Source organism: Syngnathoides biaculeatus, chromosome 15 (genome assembly GCF_019802595.1).
Source record: "Syngnathoides biaculeatus isolate LvHL_M chromosome 15, ASM1980259v1, whole genome shotgun sequence".
NCBI lineage: Eukaryota > Metazoa > Chordata > Actinopteri > Syngnathiformes > Syngnathidae > Syngnathoides > Syngnathoides biaculeatus.
This window is the reverse complement of record NC_084654.1, coordinates 4,784,535-4,804,878: the sequence shown is the minus strand read 5'-3', so window position 1 is coordinate 4,804,878 and position 20,344 is coordinate 4,784,535. Positions and strand designations below refer to the sequence as shown.

The 20,344-nt window shown below is 44.1% G+C and overlaps 1 protein-coding gene across 3 annotated transcripts in view; it reads left to right on the top strand.

Annotated features, from left to right (window-relative positions):
• The window catches only part of c9orf72 (C9orf72-SMCR8 complex subunit), a 44,366-nt gene extending 28,791 nt beyond the window's left edge, over nucleotides 1-15,575 (top strand). For 2 of the 3 annotated variants that reach the window (XM_061844158.1, XM_061844157.1), the window contains one exon: nucleotides 14,952-15,575. In XM_061844158.1, the coding sequence (XP_061700142.1) occupies nucleotides 14,952-15,138 (187 nt within the window). In that variant the 3' untranslated portion in view covers nucleotides 15,139-15,575. The remainder of the gene's footprint in view (nucleotides 1-14,951) is intronic. The other variant, XM_061844159.1, reaches the window with a different exon arrangement.
• Nucleotides 15,576-20,344: the final 4,769 nt, after the last annotated feature.

The window sequence follows — 20,344 nt, the reverse complement described above, 5'->3', positions numbered from 1 at the left end:
CCCCCTGGCATTCGGTCATGATCGACCATAACTGCCTTGAAGATCGACTGGTTGATTGCGATCGACGCATTGGGCACCCCTGCGATAGCGAACTGCACGACCAGTCACTTTAAATTGCATACACTCGTTGAAGTCTTGACCCCGTTTGTACAACGGTCATTCCACTGGACTGTTGCGCTAATTGGCATAGTAACTGCTCTAAATGCTCGAAGACTACTCAACTTTAAGTTGAAATTTTCTTTTCCTGTCAATTGACTGTCTTGTATTTTTTGTACTCATGTTTGTTTAACTAGGGCAGCTCCAACTACTGGTGACAAAGTCCTTGTTTGTTGTTTAGATATTTAGCCAATGAAGCTGAGTCTGATTTCTCTGTAATTAACTGACTTGTCCAAACGTTGTTCAGCACATTTTAAACAACCTTTGATATTCTTTTTCAGCAACGGGGTCTTGCTTGTTGAGTGTGCGTGCATACAGGCAAAGGTGGCAGAATATATTACTCACTGTTTCCTTTTGACAACAGTACCTGCTAATTCCAGGTCTTTTTGAAGCTCTTCACAGGTGGCCCTTGGCTCTTGAACAATGCTTTGTGTACTCTTTATACTCGTCTGCCAGAAATTTGCGAGGAACACTTGATTGAGGCTACTTTATGGTGGTATAATTGGCTTTCTATTTCCATATTATGGCCACAACCATTCCTCACTACAGCATTCAGAAGCTTACATATGCACCTGTAAGAAATGCTGTCATGCTCTGCAACAATTAGTTTGCAATGGTGTTAGGTCCAAAGCACGGACTTCTCGCTCAATGTGGACCCAGAAGCTCACGGCACCAGGATAGAATGATTGAGACAGAGGCAGAGTTATTTTTTACCAAACTGCAGTTTGGGGAGAACTCGGGGAAGAAGAACATATTCTTCAGCCCGCACGTAAGACTCTCTCCAAGTCTCCCCAAAACCACACATTTTATTGAGCTCCACACATAGGGTGGGGGAGAGCAGGTTTCACAAGACAAGTAAAGTTGTTATACAGAGACAGTTAATCTTCTCAAGGCCGGGTGTCCTCTGAGTAGACACAGTTCTTCCTGTTACAAAAACCCACAAGAATGCAGCTATCATAAATTTGCAGTCACCTTGAGCTCTTAAACTTCCCATAGACAAACAGCACACACACGCATCCCTGCACAGCAACAGAGTCATTAAAAGAGATTTATGACACATGAGGTGATACATTTCACAGGCCTCTGTGAAATGTGTAAGCTTATCTTACATTTCCCCCCTGTTGTGGATTTTTGGAACATCAATTGAGCTCAGTCCTATAACAGGTTTTAGAGCAGAACATCATAATAATGCACAACATAGGTACCCAGTCAGGGGGAGGCGAAAACCCTCTTAGTAGGGAAAAATTCCTCCCCTGCCCTCCGCTTGGAGCGACAGCCTCATGGCCTGGCTGAGAAGGGAATCAAATAAAAAATGGCAGAGAACACAGTAAACCTAAATAAAGAGGGAAAGAAAGCGGAGGACAGAGGTTACTAGCACATGTCCTCACCGGTGGGGTTTGGTTCTCAGTACCGCACCCGTAGACAGTAGGAAATCAGTCAGTATTTATACCGGGTCGTCACCATAGTAGCTGCTTTAAGTGACAGGATGGACCTTTTTGGTGTGGGACTGGTGAATCCACGTCTCTCTCTCCGCGATTTTGACAGCTGTGGGTGTGGTCAGGAGCACTGTGAATGGGCCTTCCCACCTCGGGCTGGACCAGCACTTCCTCTTGATGACCTTTATCAGCACCTGGTCTCCTGGAGTCAGCGGTTCCTGTGTGGAAGGGAGAGAAGGACCTGGCAGATCATTTGCTCTTTTCACATTGTCATTTTGGAAAAGTCTAAGCAGCCAGTCTGTCATGGGGTCAAGTTCCCCTTTTTCCTCCTGTACTCCTGACGCTTCCCATAATGGAAGCTGAAAAGGTCTTCCTTTTACTGCTTCAAAAGGTGTGATGCCTCTTACTGTTGGAACTATTCTCATGTATGTTTTGACTAAGGGCAAACACTCTGGCCATGGTTTCCCTGTTTCTTCCATGGTCTTTTTGAGTCTAAGTTTGATAGTGCCATTAGTTCTCTCCACTAGTCCTGCACTCTGTGGATGATAAGCACAGTGATGTTTTAGGCTGATCCCTAGATGTGTTGGGCCATTTCTCCAATAATTTGGTTAACAAAATGTGACCCATTGTCACTCCAAATAACTCTTGGAATACCGTGATCTGGGATGATGTTTTTACATATAGCTTTTGCTACTGTCAGTGCATCTGGCTTTTTTGCTGGGAAGATTTCTACCCATTTTGAGAATGAGTCCACTATTACTAAGCAGTATTTGTGTGGACCGGATCTGTTCAGTTCTATGAAATCCATGTGGATTATTTCAAATGGGTAAGACCTTTGTGGGCACTTCCCTCTTGTAGGTCTGACATTTCCCTGAGCATTGTGTTTGCAGCATGTGAGGCACGATCTGCAAAAATTTTTAAAATAGGTAATGAGGCCTTTGGTACAGTAGAAGTTATTTTCTACTATCCCCACCATCCCCCCTGTTGAGACATAGCTCGGCCCATGACTCAATTTAGCCACTGCTTGAAAAAGACTCAGAGGGAGGCAGGGTTTGTCCAAAACTCTGTAAATGCCCAGGCCGTCCATTTTTGCTCCTGCTGCAGTCCACTGTTGCTTTTCATTCGGCGGGGCATTGTCCTGCATGTCCTTCAGAACTTGGAGAGGGATGATGTCTTGCTTCTGCAAAGGATGTGTCGTTCGTTCACACTTATCTTCATCTGTGCTGTCTGCTTCTTCTTGAACATGGGTGTGGCTGGTTCCCATCGCTGCTTGTTTTGCTGCTTGGTCAGCTTTAGCATTCCCTTGGGACACTGGATCTGTGGCTTTCGTGTGGGCTTTGCACTTACAGACAGCAATTCTCCTTGGGAGTAGAACTGCTTGGAGTAAGGCTTTGAGCAGATCAGCATGCTGGACTGGTTTTCCACTTGATGTTTGCATGCCTCTCCTGGCCCATTGTGCAGCAAAGACGTGGAGCGTTGAATAGGCATATTGGCTGTCCGTATATATCGTGACCTCTTGACCTTGGAAGAGTTTGCATGCTTCTGTGAGTGCCACGATTTCTGCTGCCTGCGCTGACGAGTTGCCAGGGAGCTTTCCCGCTTTGAGTATTGCCTCTTCTGTTACCACTGCATAGCCTGTATTGTTCTTCGTCTGTCATCTGTGTTGCAGTTCTTCCTAGGTCACGGACAACTGAGGTTGGACCAACGTTGTCAAGGTCCAGTGAATAAAATTCATCCGGTGGTCCGTTTCCTTGGCTGACACAGGCGTCCATCTGTTCCATAGTTTTGATTGGTTTGATCCCATCTTCCGTGGCAATCAGGTTTATTCTCAGTGCTGTTAGTAGGTCTCTGCCCATTAGATTCACAGGGTGTTGCTCATAACAAACTTGGTTTCAATTTGTTGGCCATCTTTATCCTCGACCAACACCGGGTGAGACCATAGTTCGCGTTGTGCTAGGCCTCCAGCTCCTATCACTATGATTTGTCTTCTGGAAGCTTTTACTCCCTTAACTGGATCTATCAGGACTGAATGGTCTGCTCCAGTGTCACGTAAAAATTTTGTTGGTTTTTTAAATGGCCCAACTTTGAGCCACCGAAATGGTTTGGGTCTTAAGCGGTCTTCCAGATTTAAGATGGAGAGGTCGAAAACTTGGATTGATGATGCTTTCTCCGGGTCTGGTGGTTCTTCTGGCTCATCACCCTCATCTTCTTCTCCCTCTAATAGTCATTGATCATATTGTGGATTGAATGGGGGGTCTCTTGGTGGTTCTCGGTTGCTCCCTCCTTTCCGGCTGTCTGGGAGGGGGCATTCACGTGCCATGTGTCCCTCTTCCTGGCAGTTGAAACACTTCTTGGGACTCCTGCATTCTCTAGTCAGGTGTCCTGGTTTCCCACAGTTGTAGCACTTCAGGCTTGGTCCCCCTTTTTGTTGACCTTGACCTCTTCTTTGACCTCTCCTTTCTCCTTCTCTTTGCATAGCGTACACCTCAGAGGACTCGTGTGTCTCAGTAGACGTCGCCATTCCTCTTATGGCTGCAGTCAGCGCTGCCATGGCTGTTGTGCTGTCCATTCCCTTCTGATGTATGGTTGGAAACCGTCCATAAGGCATTGTCTTAGCTGGCTGTGGTAGGGACCATTGTCGTTAGCATCTTCAGGCAGCCCACTGTTGGTTTTGAATATTCCTTCCAGTCTGATCTTGAAATCATGGACTGATTCTTCTGGTTTCTGGCGGCACTGTCTGATTTTGCTGTAATCTGGTGGCTTCTGGTAAGCTGTCATTACTCGCTCCAGTACTTCATCCATCCTGATAGTCAGGAGGGGGTCATCTGGGCGTAGGATTGGTCCATTGTTTCCTCCACGGGGGTTAAAATTTCCTCTCACTCTTCCCCAACGATGTTTCAGCGCTGTCTTGAATGCTGTCTCCACTTCAGTCCCATTAAGGTGAAAAGAGCTTTTTAGTTCTCTGAAATTAGAACACCAAAAAGCTGGGTCTGTCTCTGGATCCCCCAGGCCTGTACAGGCTTCAGAACATTCAGTTGCTGTCCATGGTCTTGGCACTAGGATGGTGGGTTCGTTATCTCCATCCATCCCATAATGAGGATTGGCAACAGCATACAGTGGGTACATCTCTGCAGCTCCACTTGTAGTTCCACTTGGCCCCGCTGGGTGGCGTTGTTTCCTTGCTGGGGTCTGCTCCTGCCAATCAGATAAGCTGGGGTAGATCTTCACTTTTGTCTGATCAGCTCTGCGGCGCCCCCCTCTGGTGGTGATCGGCGAGAATGCAGGGGCTGCAGGATCTGTTGCCTCTCTCCAATCTTCTTCTTCCTCTTCAGCCCCGCCTTCTGCTGGGCTCTGGCCCACTGCTTGGGTGGTTTCACTTCCTCTTGTGCTTGCAGCTTGCTGGTGTGCGTTTCCTCTTGCTGATCTTCTCTGTGGCGCAGTTGTTTCTTTATCTGGCTTGATGCCAAGGGCAGCAATCAACCCCCCCTGTTTGTCTTTCTCGTCTCTCCTTTTTTTTCCTGTTCTTTTTTTTTTATATCTCTCTGCCTTTTAACACACTGGTCTTCCCAAATTTTCAACTTACTTAATTCCATCTCAACTTTCCCTGTCTTCTTTCCCTTTCTCACCTTCTCTTCCCATCGAGTTTTTATGCATGCTTTTAATCCCTTAAATTCCTCCGGATCTTTAAGATCGGGTCGGAAATCATATTTATTGACCCATTTTCTCAAATACTCACAACTACCCGGATGATGTCTCTGCATAAATTTCACATCAGGAGGTTCAGCCACCTCTTTTGTCTCTGCTTGTCCCATTTTTTTTTTTTTTTTCCTGTGTTGCTCCGAAGGCGAGATTTTTTTTTTTTTTTAGAAAATTCTGAATTTTGACGGGTGTGGTCGGGGCTCACGAACCTCCTCCTCCTCTCTTGTGCAGGGTCCTGCAGCATTTACTCTATTTTAGTTTCACCTAGAAACTTCGCGTATGCAGAAACCTATTCTGCTTGGTCTCACCTAGAGACTTACTCTATTTTAGTTTTACCTAGAAACTTCGCGTATGCAGAAACCTATTCTGCTTGGTCTCACCTAGAGACTTACACGTATTTTACTCTTTACAGAAACCTATTCTGTCTGTGTCTCACCTAGAGACAAGTTTTAAAAGGCAGGAAGTATCGGAGCGGTCCTCACACACCACTTTTAGTCTCCTATTTTAACGTAATTTTACTACTTGTTAAATCTGGGTTTATTTCCGCTCTATTTTATTTTTAGATGTTAAGTTATACCATATAACCATCCTATGAGACAAAATAAGTTTTATCCTACCTCAGTGCCGTGGCCCTGGTCCGTTGGGACCCGTCACCCGAAAGTCCGGTCGGGCGCTGGATCAGCGATGCGACCGATCCTTCAATGGAGGACACTGGTACCAGATTCTTGGTCTCGTTGATCCCGCGTCGTTCCAGGCGTCAAGCTGTTGGGTTCCCGGGTTTCGGCACCAGAGAAATGTTAGGTCCAAAGCACGGACTTCTCGCTCAATGTGGACCCAGAAGCTCACGGCACCAGGATAGAATGATTGAGACAGAGGCAGAGTTATTTTTTACCAAACTGCAGTTTGGGGAGAACTCAGGGAAGAAGAACATATTCTTCAGCCCGCACGTAAGACTCTCCCCGAGTCTCCCCAAAACCACACATTTTATTGAGCTCCACACATAGGGTGGGGGAGAGCAGGTTTCACAAGACAAGTAAAGTTGTTATACAAAGACAGTTAATCTTCTCAAGGCCGGGTGTCCTCTGAGTAGACACAGTTCTTCCTGTTACAAAAACCCACAAGAATGCAGCTATCATAAATTTGCAGTCACCTTGAGCTCTTAAACTTCCCGTAGACAAACAGCACACACACGCATCCCTGCACAGCAACAGAGTCATTAAAAGAGATTTATGACACATGAGGTGATACATTTCACAGGCCTCTGTGAAATGTGTAAGCTTATCTTACAGATGGCCTTGAGACAGCTCACACAACCCTGAGGAGCACAACCTCGGCCCAGAGAAGACTTCTCCCCTCCGTCTCCTGACCACGATCAGGTGATCGTAGCAGGAAAGGTATTCTCGCAAAACTGGCCTGCGCATTGAATGAAAAGAGTTTGAAGTTTCCCAGTTGGATCATGATCTTTGGGGAAAACAATTTGTCAATTTCACTCTCAAAATGGAAGAGAAAAATGAACAGTTAAACGAAAATATGTGGATGAACACAGGACATTTTTCCCAGAGTGGGAGAGCTCATATTTTTTTTGTTGAGCGCTACGGCCTGCTGTTCTACCTTTTGTATCAGACATCTTCATCACATTTCACAGCTTCAAATTTTCACTTCAGCTCACTCCATGCTAACATCGACCTTGAATTTCTAAAAGGGAATGAACTTTGGAGTAACACGTTAGTCTCTTTGAAAAATAAGACAGAAAAGCAGATGCAGTTTAAAAAAAAATAATTGAAGCATCCAGATACTAATGCCTGCATCACATCAACTGGCTTGGAATATTGCAAGGGCCAAAAAGGCATACAAAGGAAGGGGAATTTAAAATACCTCAGTGATATCGCTGAAATGTTGTGTCCTGAAAACAACAATTTTAAACAAATGCTATCAGACCTTCAACTGTCCCGCCACACTGTTGAACAACAGAATATCAGACAGGAGCAGGCCTATTGATTCACAGTTGTACTCGGACCTCCAATCGTGAGTATTTTAGTGTTGGCTTTTGTGGCATACAAGAAAAGACTTGGTTGAACTGGAATGTGTGAGACCACACAATTAATTTTTCTTTTTATTTTTTATTTTTTTTAATTACTAGGTACTCAGTAGGAGTAATGCAGCCCTATGGGGGCACAAACCAGTGCAATCTGTAGGCAGGTCCCAAGCCTGGATAAATCCAGAGGGTTGCGTCAGGAAGGGCATCCTGCATAAAAACTGTGCCAAACAAATATGAGCGGTCATCTAAAGAATCCCATACCGGATGGGTCGTGGCCCGGGTTAACAATGCCCGCCCCCGGCACTGCTAACCTCCAGGGCGTCGATGGAAATTCAGCTACTGTGGGTCGAAGACAAAGAAGAGGAGGAAAGCGGATCCATCGTCAGAAGAAAAAGAGGAATGCACAGAGCCTACAACTGAGTGTAGGGACTTTGAATGTTGGGACTATGACAGGCAAAGCTCAGGGGTTGGTTGACATGATGATGAGGAGAAAGGTTGATATTCTGTGCATCCAAGAGAGCAGGTGGAAAGGTAGTAAGGCTAGAAGTTTAGGAGCAGGGTTTGAATTATTCTACCACGGAGTAGATGGGAAGAGAAATGGAGTAGGGGTTATTTTAAAGGAAGAGCTGGCTAAGAATGTCTTGGAGGTGAAAAGAGTATCAGATCGAGTGATGAGACTAAAATTTGAAATTGAGGGTGTTATGTATAATGTGGTTAGCGGCTATGCCCCACAGGTAGGATGTGACCTAGAGTTGAAAGATAAATTCTGGAAGGAACTAGATGAAGTAGTTCTGAGGATCCCAGACAGCAAGAGAGTTGTGATTGGTGCAGATTGTAATGGACATGTTGGTAAAGGAAACAGGGGTGATGAAGAAGCGATGGGTAAGTACGGCATCCAGGAAAGGAACTTTGAGGGACAGATGGTGGTGGACTTTGCAAAAAGGATGGAGATAGCTGTAGTGAACACTTATTTCCAGAAGAGGGAGGAACATATAGTGACCTACAAGAGTGGAGGTAGAAGCACGCAGGTGGATTATATTTTGTGCAGACGATGTAATCTGAAGGAGATTACTGACTGTAAAGTTGTGGTAGGGGAGAGTGTAGCTCGACAGCATAGGATGGTGGTGTGTAGGATGACTCTGGTGGTGGGTAGGAAGATTAAGAAGACAAAGGTAGAGCAGAGAACCAAGTGGTGGAAGCTGAGAAAGGAAGAATGTTGTGCGGCCTTTCGGATACAGGTGAGACAAGCTCTCGATGGACATCAGAAGCTCACGGAAGACTGGACTACGACAGCCAAGGTAATCATAGAGACAGGCAGGAGAGTACTTGGTGTGTCTTTTGGTAGGAAAGGGGAGAAGGAGACTTGGTGGTGGAACCCCAAAATACAGGGAGTCATACAAGGAAAGAGATGAGCGAAGAAGAAGTGGGACACTGAGAAAACTGAGGAGAGGCGAAAGGAGTACATCGAGATGCAACGTAGGGCAAAGGTAGAGGTGGCGAAAGCTAAACAAAAGGCATATGAAGACATGCACACCAGGTTGGACACAAAAGAAGGAGAAAAGGATCTCTACAGGTTGGCCAGACAGGGGGATAGAGATGGGAAGGATGTGCAGCAGGTAAGGGTGATTAAGGATAGATCTGGAAATGTGTTGACTGGTGCCAGTAGTGTGCTAAATAGATGGAAAGAATACTTGAGAAGTTGATGAATGAAGAAAATGAGAGAGAAGGAAGAGTTGAAGAGGCAAGTGTGAAAGACCAGGAAGTGGCAATGATTAGTAAGGAGGAAGTCAGAAAAGCACTACAAAAGGATGAAAAATGGAAAGGCAGTTGGTCCTGATGACATACCGGTAGAGGTATAGAAGCAATTTGGAGAGATGGCTGTGGAGTTTTTGACCTACTTATTCAACAGAATACTAGCGGGCGAAAAGATGCCTGAAGAATGGCGGAAAAGTGTTCTAGTTCCCATTTTCAAGAACAAAGGGGATGTTCAGAGCTGTGGGAATTATAGAAAAATAAAGTTGATGAGCCACACAATGAAGTTATGGGAAAGAGTAGTGGAGGCTAGACTCAGGACAGAAGTATCTGCGAGCAACAGTATGGTTTCATGCCTAGAAAGAGTACCACAGATGCATTATTTACCTTGATGATGCTAGTGGAAAAGTACAGAGGAGGTCAGAAGTAGCTACATTGTGTCTTTGTGGATCTAGAGAAAGCCTATGACAGAGTACCAAGAAAGGAACTGTGGTACTGCATGCGTAAGTGTGTGGTGTGGCAGAGAAGTATGTTAAAATAGTACAGGACATGTATGATGGCAGCAGAACAATGGTGAGGTGTGCCTTAGGTGTGACAGAAGAATTTAAGGTGGAGGTGGGACTGCATCAGGGATCAGCTCTGAGCCCCTTCCTGTTTGCAGTGGTAATGGATAGGCTGACAGATGAGGTTAGACTGGAATCCCCTTGGACCATGATGTTCGCAGATGATATTGTGATATGCAGTGAAAGCAGGGAGCATGCAGAGGAACAATTAGAAAAATGGAGACATGCACTGGAAAGGAGAGGAATGAAGATTAGCCGAAATAAAACAGAATATGTATATATAAAGGTGGAGGGGGAAGAGTGAGGCTACAGGCAGAAGAGATAGCGAGGGTGGAGGACTTAAAATACTTGGTCAACAATCCAGAGCGATGGTGAGTGTGGTAAGGAAGTAAAGAAACGGGTCCAAGTAGGTTGGAACAGCTGGCGGAAGGTGTCTGGTGTGTTATGTGACAGAAGAGTCTCTGCAAGGATGAAGGGTAAAGTTTACAAAACAGTGGTGAGGCCGGCCATGATGTACGGATTAGAGACAGTGGTACTGAAGAAACAACAGGAAGCAGAACTGGAGGTAACAGAAAGGAAGATGTTGAGGTTCTCGCTCGGAGTGAGCAGGTTGGATAGGATTAGAAATGAGCTCATTAGAGGGACAGCCAAAGTTGGATGTTTTGGAGACAAGATTTGAGAGAGCAGACATTGATGGTTTGGACATGTTCAGAGGCGGGAGAATGAGTATATTGGTGGAAGGGTGCTAAGGATGGAGCTGCCAGGCAAAAGAGCGAGAGGAAGACTAAAGAGAAGGTTTATGGATGTGGTGAGGGAAGACATGAGGGAAGTTGGGGTTGGAGGGGAAGCTGCAGAAGATAGGCTAAGATGGCAAAAGATGACACGCTGTGGCGACCCCTAACGGGACAAGCCTAAAGGAAAAGAAGAAGGTACTCAGTAGGAGTCAGTTTTTCTTATGTTGGTGTGTAACATTTACAATAAATCTGGATGAGCAACGCAATGTGTGTGAGGAGGGAATGATGTTTCCAGGATGTGTATGAAGTGGCTCTTTGGATCTTTCTTGTGTTTGTAAAAAATGTGACTTGATCTCTGATTGGTTGGCCACCCCTGCTTTAGAGGTTAACCACGGTTACTAATAACATCATAAAATAATATGTAGTGGCACCTTGGTTTTCAAAAGTCCCTGTTTTCGTCCAAATTGGTATTTGAACGCCCCGACCAGCTGATCCACGATGATTTGTTATTGTGCTTTCGAACGCATCCCCCAAAAAAACGGAAACGATGTAATGCATGTGCGCAACGCAACCACTTGACCCACACACTCCTCCGCACGCGGACCTGTCCCGGTAGTGACTTTTTTTCTTCCAATTGAGCAATATTAACCCCCGATCATAGCTCCAAAGAAGGCAAGTGGAACTGCTGGTGCTGAAAAAAGGAAAGTGGTGCGTAAAATGGCCAACTTTAAGACAGATTTGATAGCCGAATACAAATCTGGTGTGCGCGTTAACCAAGCATATGCCACAGATCTTGGAGGAAGTCGAAAAGCTGCTTCGGATTTTCGTAAACGAACAGCAGTTTGCTGGGGATAGTGTTGGTGAGTAAGGGAGGAGATGTCGTGTGATAAGGCTGAAGGCAGGAAGGATGTCACAAGTGCCGATATAAAAGCTATCTGCGCTAAATGGAACGACATCCCTAATTTTGTAGAACTCCATCACCCCAACAAAACAGTATGTTGAAGAGCACTACAAAATTTCAATGACGTTGTTATGAGCCACTTTTGGAAGGTGCTCTCAAGATGGTAGAAACGGTCTACATTACATTCCTTGTTAAAAAGGAGTGAGTTATCCCCCACCGTAGACATTTGAAACAGTTGTTTTACATTGCTTTTTTTCTTTTGTTCCATAAACCCTACCTCGAGTTGCACGTTAAATTTTTAGTACATTACGTACTTTCTGTGCAAATAAACAATTTGTCTGTCGTCCCCCCCCTCATTATTGCTTGTTTAAAGTTATTATGCACTTTTGTTAATTAAAAAAAAAGGCTTACAAGGCTGGGGGCCGAGTCGCTATAGATACGGCAATGCACCCCCAGCCGGCCGAGCATACTCTACTCCTACACAGTACGGAGAGTGCTGCTACTCAGTTTATGGAGACTGTGGCTGTGCCACAGACTGTGAATGCTGAGACAGTTGATGAACTTTTGGACAATTTCACCTCAAAAATCACAAATGCCATGAATGCTGTCGCTCCTGTTAAAACTAAGACTGAGGCGACATAGAACACCGTAGCGGAGCACAATGATGGTCAAGAGATCTAAATCGGAGTGTTGGAAAGCGGAATGCAAGTGGAGAAAAACTAAACTCCAAATTGACTATGACCTCTACAGTGTCTTTGTAATTTTAACCAAGAGTTAGTTAGAGCTAGACAGCAACACTTCTGAAATCGTCAGTAAGTACCTCAGCAATATACCCGCTCTATTTGCTGTGGTTGACAAGCTTACAACCCCCCCGAATCAGAAAGATCCATTAGGTCAAATGTCAGCACAAATCAGCAAAAAGATAGAATGATCTCACATCTGAAGCCACCCAGAGAAAACTATTAACTTGTCAGAATTTGATATAGTTGACCAAAAAACTGTAGAGAAAACTGTGCAGCAATTGAAACCATCAATGAGCTGTCTCGACTCAATACCATCTGAGTTTTTCAAAACTATTGTGAAGTCAGTGCTACCTGATTTGCAGCAAATAATCAATTGCTCACTTCAGTTTGGCGAGCTTCCCAAAGCTCTTCAAGTAGCTGCTGTTAAGCCTCTTCTAAAAAACAGAGCACTGGACGATTCCACGTTAGCAAGCTATAGACACATCTCAAATCTCCCGTTCATAGCCAAAATTCTTTAAAAAGTTATTTTTAATCAACCCAGCAATTTCTTGAATTCAAATGGACTTTTTAACAAATTTCAATCAGGTTTCCGAACTCATCACAGTACAGAATCTGCTCTTATCAAAGTGCTAAATGATATAAGGTTGAATACTGACTCAGGAACGGTGTCAATTTTGGTTTTGTTGGATCTCAGTGCGGCTTTTGATACGGTAGATCACAATATACTGCTAAACAGGTTGAAAACGTGGGTAGGACTAAATGGAACGGTCCTCAAATGGTTTAGGTCCTACCTGGAAGAAAGTAGCTACTTTGTGACCATTGGAGGTACTCGGTCTCAACGAATGGGAATGACCTATGGGGTCCCTCAAGGGTCAGTTCTTGGACCTCTACTGTTCAGCCTGTATACACTACCCTTGGGTCAAATTCTTCAAAATTTTAATTTTGGCTTCCAATCAGCTTTAGAATAGATTTTAAAGTTCTCCTATTGGTCTATAAATAATTAAATGATTTAGGTCCTGAATACATAAAAGAAATGCTTACGGAATACAAACATAGTAGAGCTCAGAGATCGACTGACTCGGGTCAAATAGTGGAGCGCAGAGTCCAAAGCAAACATGGTGAAGCACCATTTAGCTATTATGCTGCACACAGACGTCATGGTTTGAAATCATACATGGCACGGAAGGTTACCCTGCTTAAACCAGCACAATGCAATGACCATTTGGATGATACGGAAGAGTCATGGGAGAAAGTTTTGTGGTCAGAAGAGACCAAAATTGAACTTTTTGGTCATAATTCCATGAACCGTGTTTGGAGGAAGTTCCATTCCTAGAACACCATCCCTACTGTGGAGCATGCGGGTAGCACCATGCTTTGGGGGTGTTTTTCTGCACATGGGACTGGACGACTGAACTCTATTAAGGAGAGGATGACCGTGGCCATGTACAGTGAAGAAAATGAGTATTTGAACACTGCTATATTGCAAGCTCTCCCACATAGAAATCATAAAGTGGTCTGAAATTTTCATCATAGGTGTATGTCCACTGTGAGAGAGAGAATCTAAAAAGAAAAATCCAGAAATCAGAATGTATGATTTTTTTTTTTTCACAATTTGTGTGAAACAGCTGCCAATAACAATTTGAACACCTGAGAAAACATGTTAATTTTTGGTACAGTAGCTTTTGTTTGCAATTACATAGGTCAAACATTTCCTGTAGTTGTTCACCAGGTTTGCACACACTACAGGAGGGATTTTGGCCCACTCCTCCACACAGATCTTCTCTAGATCAGACAGGTTTCTGGGTTGTCGCTGAGAAACACTGAGTTTCAGCTCCTTCCAAAGATTTTCTCTTGGGTTTAGGTCTTGATACTGGCTAGGCCATGCCAGAATCTTGATATGCTTCTTACGGAGCCACTCCTTGGTTTTCCTGGCTGTGTGCTTCGGGTCATGTTGAAAGACCCAGTTACGACCCATTTTCAATGCTCTGACTGAGGGTAAGAGGTTGTTCCCCAAAATCTCACAATACATGGCTGTATCTATCTATCGATCTATCAATCTCTCGATCTATCTCCCTATACGTAAGTTGTTTCGTAACGTGAATTTTAACGTGAACATATAAATAGCTTAATCCGTTCCAAGGCACCCGAGCCCGCCCCTGTCTCCACCCAAAAATAAGCATCCAAAATACACAATGTAATAAATAATAAAATATTATGTAATTACTCGTTTTGTGTTTCCCACCAAGGGGTTCTTTGGGCCATGCTTAGTCTTGTCCCTCACCTCGAACCTGTTTACCATGGGTGACACTCCCAGGGGCATAATGCCACCAGACAACTTAGCTCCTAGGATCATCGGGACACACAAAACCCCTCCACCACGTAAAGGTGAATGCGCAAGGGGGGGGACCACATTTTATAATGGTCTGATGTGATGCACCAACAACACACAAACTGCATTGCATTTCTGCATTGCTTAGTGAATGATCGACCTGCACACATTCTGTAGCTCGTGGTCTGAACTCCGTCTATCTTTAGTAGCAGATATTAATGCTGCTCTTTTTTTGCGATGAATGTCAACTGATGAACACCTGTACTTCATCCTTAGAATCTTCAGAAAATATGCCAACTCTCCAGCTCTTACAAAATGGTCTAATAGCAAATAAAATTTAAACTTGTGATTTACCAGTGTTATTTTCACTTGAACTGAAAAGGGCAGTTTTTATTTATCTTTCCATTTTATTGCAGCATGGTAATGAGCCTGAAATGTCAGGGCAAGTAATTTTACAGGTGATAACATTGTTTACTCCATTGTGAAGCCGCATACATAAACCAGTGTGACAACTAATGTTCACTCACTGCCCAGCTACAGTTATATGCTTATTACCTGTGTTTGACAATTTGCTAACCATTGCCACTCCTCCCTTCACAGTCAAAAGGGGAAGAAGCCTTTCCGGTCCTTACGCAATTTAAAGAACGACCTAGATCTGATGGTGGAGGGAGATCTGAACATTGTCATGGCCTTTGCTGAGAAGTTGAGAGCAGGACTACACTCATTTGTGTTTGGAAAGCCATTCTATACTAGCATGCAGGAAAGAGATGTTCTCATGAACTTTTGATTGTACTTCAACTGCACTTAATGTCTTGAAAGTTCTGTTTTTTGTTTTCTTTTGGGGCTAGGGGGTTACAGTAATATACGCATGTTTTCTTGCTTTTTTTCCGTACCTAAATTCCCATTCAACCTTCATTTGTGGCTTGCTCTGTACAGGAACTTATTTCACATCATTGCTGTTTCTCTGAGCCTTTTTATTCCTGTAATCTGCTTTTAAATAATGTGTTTTTAAAAGACGAAGGTTGTTACAGTATATATGGTATGGATAATGTGCATGTATTTGATTATGGTGTTAAAATACTTGGCTGCCAACCAGGATGTTGCAAGTTGATTTAAAATGCTATTTATTAAAAACTTATGCTAATTTTATTGCCCGTGTGAAGCAAATATCAAAGTTAGCCTTTCACAAATTTTGCGATACAGATTAAATGTTTTTGTTGAAAATGAGTGTTCACTGAATGTGGATGGGGGTGGCACGGTGGGTCAGATGGTAAAGCGTTGGCCTCAAAGTTCTGAGGTCCAGGGTTCAATTCCGGACTCGCCCTTGTGGAGTTTGCATGTTCCCCCTGTGCCTGTGTGGGTTTTCTCCGGGCGCTCCAGTTTTCTCCCACATCCCAAAAACACGCAACATTAATTGGACACTCAAAATTGCCCCTAAGTGTGATTGTGAATGCGGCTGTTTGTCCATGTACCCTGCGATTGGCTGGCAACCACTTAAGGGTGTACTCTGCCTCCTGCCCGTTGACAGCTCGGATAGGCTCCAGCACTCCCCGCAACCCTCTTGAAGATAAGAGGTAAAGAAAACGGATGGATGGATGGATGTCGATGTTTCAAATCCATTGACATTACTAAAGTGTTGAATATAATCTCTAATCTCTTCTCTGGAGATTTAATCAAAGATAAAGGCAAAAGCACTAAATGGAACTAGTCACAATCCATGCTCACTGTGCATGACATGAATTTGCTCTCATTCTTTTTCTCAGCAAGAATCCAACTGTTTGGATTCAGGATAAACCTCATTTACTTTGTGCTTTAAATCACCCAAACATTCTTTCAAAATACAGTGCCTAAAAAAGTATTCACACCCTTCCTGATTTCTGTTTTTATTGCATATCTATCACACAGAAAGGTTTCAAATCATCATATCAATTTTAACATTACTCAGCGACAACCGAAGGAAATACAAAATACAGTTTTCAAATGACAAATTTTATGAACTTAATTTTAATTTTAAATTAACTTGATTAAGACCCTCCAAATCCTTCTGACCCTTTGCGAAAAAGTAATTGCCACCTGAGCCTAATAATGGGTTGTGCCACCCAGCCCTGGCAGCAATAACTGAAATCAAGTGTTTGTGATAATTGGTAATGAGTCTTTCATATCGCTCTGGAGGAATTTTGTCCCACTCTTCTTTGCAGAATTTTTCATCTCCACCATGTTGGACGGTTTTCTAGCATGAAGCTCCTGTTTAAGGTCACACCACAGCATCCCTTCTTCTTTTTCTTCTTTTCCTATCAGCTTGTCCCATTAGGGGTCGCCACAACGTGCCATCTTTTTCCATCTAAGCCTATCTCGTCCATCTTCTTCTCTAACATCCACTGTCCTCATGTCCTCCCTCACATCATCTATCAACCTCTTCTTTGGTCTTCCTCTCGCTATTTTGCAAGGCAGCTCCATCCTTAGCCCCCTTCTACCAATATACTCACTCTCTCGCCTCTGAACATGTCCAAACCATCTAAGTCTGCTCTCTTTAACATCGTCTTCAAAACATCCAACTTTGGGTGTCCCTCTAATGAGCTCATTTCTAATCCTATCCAACCTGCTCACTCCGAGCGAGAACCTCAGCATCTTCATTTCTGCTACCTCCTGTTCTGCTTCCTGTTCTTTCTTCAGTGCCACAGTCTCGAATCCGGACATCATGGCCGGCCTCACCACTGTTTTATAAACTTTGCGCTAAATCCTAGCGGAGACTCTTCTGTCGCATAGAACACCAGACACCTTCCGCCAACTGTTCCACCCCGCTTGGACCTGTTTTTTCACTTCACCACACTCTCCATTGGTCTGCATTGTTGACCCCAAGTATTTGAAGTCATCCACCCTCGCTATCTCTTCTCCCTGAAGCTTCACTCCTCTTCCTCCGCCCCTCACATTCAGGCACATACATTCTGTTTTACTTTGGCTAATCTTCATTCCTCTCTTTTCCAGTGCGTGCCTCCATTTTGTAATTGTTCCTCCACCTGCTCCCTCCTTTCACTGCAGATCACAATATCATCTGCAAACATCATAGTCAAAGGGAATTCCAGTCTCACCTCGTCTGTCAGCCCATCCATTACTACCGCAAACAGGAAGGGGCTCAGCACGGATCCCTGATGCAGTCTCACCTCCACCTTAAATTTTTCTGACACACCAACGGCACACCTCACCGCTGCTCTGCTCCCCTCGTACATGTCCTGAACTATTCCAATAGATCTCTCCGCCACACCATACCTCCACATGCAGCACCACAGTTCCTCTCTTGGTACTCTGTCATAGGCTTTCTTTAGGTCTACAAAGACACAATGGAGCTCCTTCTGACCTTCTCTGTATTTTTCCACAAGCATCCTCAAGGCAAATAATGCATCTTGGGTATTCTTTCTAGGCATCAAATACTGTTGCTCGCAGATACATGTGTTCTGAGTCTAGCCTTCACTACTCTTTCCCATAACTTGATTGTGTGGCTCATCATCTTTATTCCTCTATACTTTCCACAGCTCTGAACATCGCCTTTGTTCTTAAAAATTGGGACGAGCACATTTTTCCTCCATTCTTCTGGCATATTCTCTGCTGCTAGTATTTTTATTGAATAAGTTGGTCAAAAACTCCACAGCCACCTCTCCAAATTGCTTCCATACCTCTAGTGGTATGTCATGAGGACCAACTGTCGTTCCATTTTTCATTCTGTTCAGTGCCTTTCTAACTTACCCCTTACTAATCATTGCCACTTCCTGGTCATTCAAGCTTGACTCTTCAACTCTACCTTCTCTCCCATTCTCTTCATTCATTAACTTCTCAAAGTACTCTTTCCATCTACTTAGGACACTACTGGCACCAGTCAACAGATTTCCATCACTATCCTTAATCACCTTTACTTGCTGTACATCCTTCCCATCTCTATCCCTCTGTCTGGTCAACCTGTAGAGATCCTTTTCTCCCTCTTTCATATCCAACCTGGTGTACATGTCGTCATATGCCTATTGCTTAGACTTGCGCCACCTCTACCTTTGTCCGATGTCGCATCTCAATGTTTTCCTTCCGCCTCTCCTCAGTCCTCTCCATGTCCCATTTCTTCTTCGCTAATCTCTTTCCTTGTATGACTCCCTTTATTTTGGGGTTCCACCCCAAGTACTCTCCTGCCCGCCTCTGTGAGTACCTTTGTAGTAGTATTCTAGTCTTCCATGAGCTCTTCCTGTCCATCGAGAGCCCGTCTTAACACTTTCCAAAGGGCCACACAACATTCTTCTTTCCTCAACTTCCACCACCTGATTCTCTGCTCTACCTTTGTCTTCTTAATCTTCCGACCCGCTTCCAGAGTCATCCTACACATGATCTATCCTGTCGAGCTACACTCACCCACCGTTACCTCACAATCACTAACCACCTTCAGATTACATCGTCTGCACAAAATATAATCCACCTGCATGCTCCTAGCTCTGCTCTGGTAGGTCACTGTATGTCCCTGTCTCTTCTGAAAGTAAGTGTTCACCACTGCCAATTCCATCCTTTTTGCGAAGTCCACCACCATCTGACCCTCAAAGTTCCTTTGCTGTATGCCGTACATACCCATCACTTCTTCATCGCCCCTTTTTCCTTCGCCAACATGTCCTTGAAATCGGCACCAATCACAACTCTCTCTCTCTCTCTCTCTCTCTCTCTCTCTCTCTCTCTCCCTCTGGGATGCTCAGGACTACTTCCTCTAGTTCCTTCCAAAATTTGTCTTTCAACTCAAGGTCACATCGTACTTGTGGGGCATAGCCGCTAATCACATTATACACAATACCCTCAATTTCAAATTTTAGCCTCATCACTCGATCTGTTACTCTTTTCACTTCTAAGACATTCTTAGCCAGCTCTTCCTTTAAAATGCAGTGAAGAAAATAAGTACACCCTGCTATATTGCAATTTCTCCCACTTAGAAATCATGGAGGCGTTTGAAAATTTCATCGTAGGTACATGTCCACTGTGAGAGAGAGACTCTAAAAAGAAGAATCCAGAAATCACAATGCATTTTTTTAACGATTTGTGTGATACAGCTGCAAATAAGTATTTGAACACCAGTCTATCAACTAGCATTCTGACCTGTTAGTCCACCTCCACTCCATGTATTATCCTGAATTAGATGCAGCTGTGTGAGGTCGTTAACTTGTAACATGGCCAAGACCAAAGAGCTGTCCAAAGACACCAGAGACAAAATTGTACAACTCCACACGTCTCGAAAGGGCTACGGAGAAATTGCCAAGCAACTTGGTGAAAAAAGCTCCACTGTTGGAACAATAATTAGAAAATGCAAGAACCTCAACATGATGGTCAATCTCAATCGGAGGGGAGCCCAATCCAAGATATCACCTTGTGGGGTGTCAGTGATCCTTAGAAAGGTGAGGAATCAACCCAGGACTACACAACAGGACTTGGTCAATGACCTGAAAAAAGCTTGGACCACTGATTCCAAGATGAATGTTGGTAATACACTAAGACGTCAGAGTTTGAAATCATGCATGGCACGGAAGGTTCCGCTGTTTAAACCAGCACATGTTAAGGCCCGTCCTAAGTTTGCCAATGACCATTTGGATGATATAGAGGAGTCATGGGAGAAAGTATTGTGGTCAGAAGAGACCAAAATTGAACTTATTGGTCATAATTCCACAAACCATGCTTGGAGGAAGACGAATGATGAGTTCCATGCCAAGAACACCATCCCTGCTGTGAAGCATGGAGGTGGTACCATCATGCTTTGTGGGTGTTTTTCTGCACATGGGACAGGATGACTGCTCTGTATTAAGGAGAGGATGACCGCGGCCATGTATTGTGAGATTTTGGGGAACAACTTCTTTCCCTCAGTCAGAGCATTGAAGATGGGTCCTGGCTTGGTCTTTCAACATGACAATGACCCGAAGCACACAGCCAGGAAAACCAAGGTATGGCTCCGTAAGAAGCATATCAAGGGTCTGGCGGGGCCT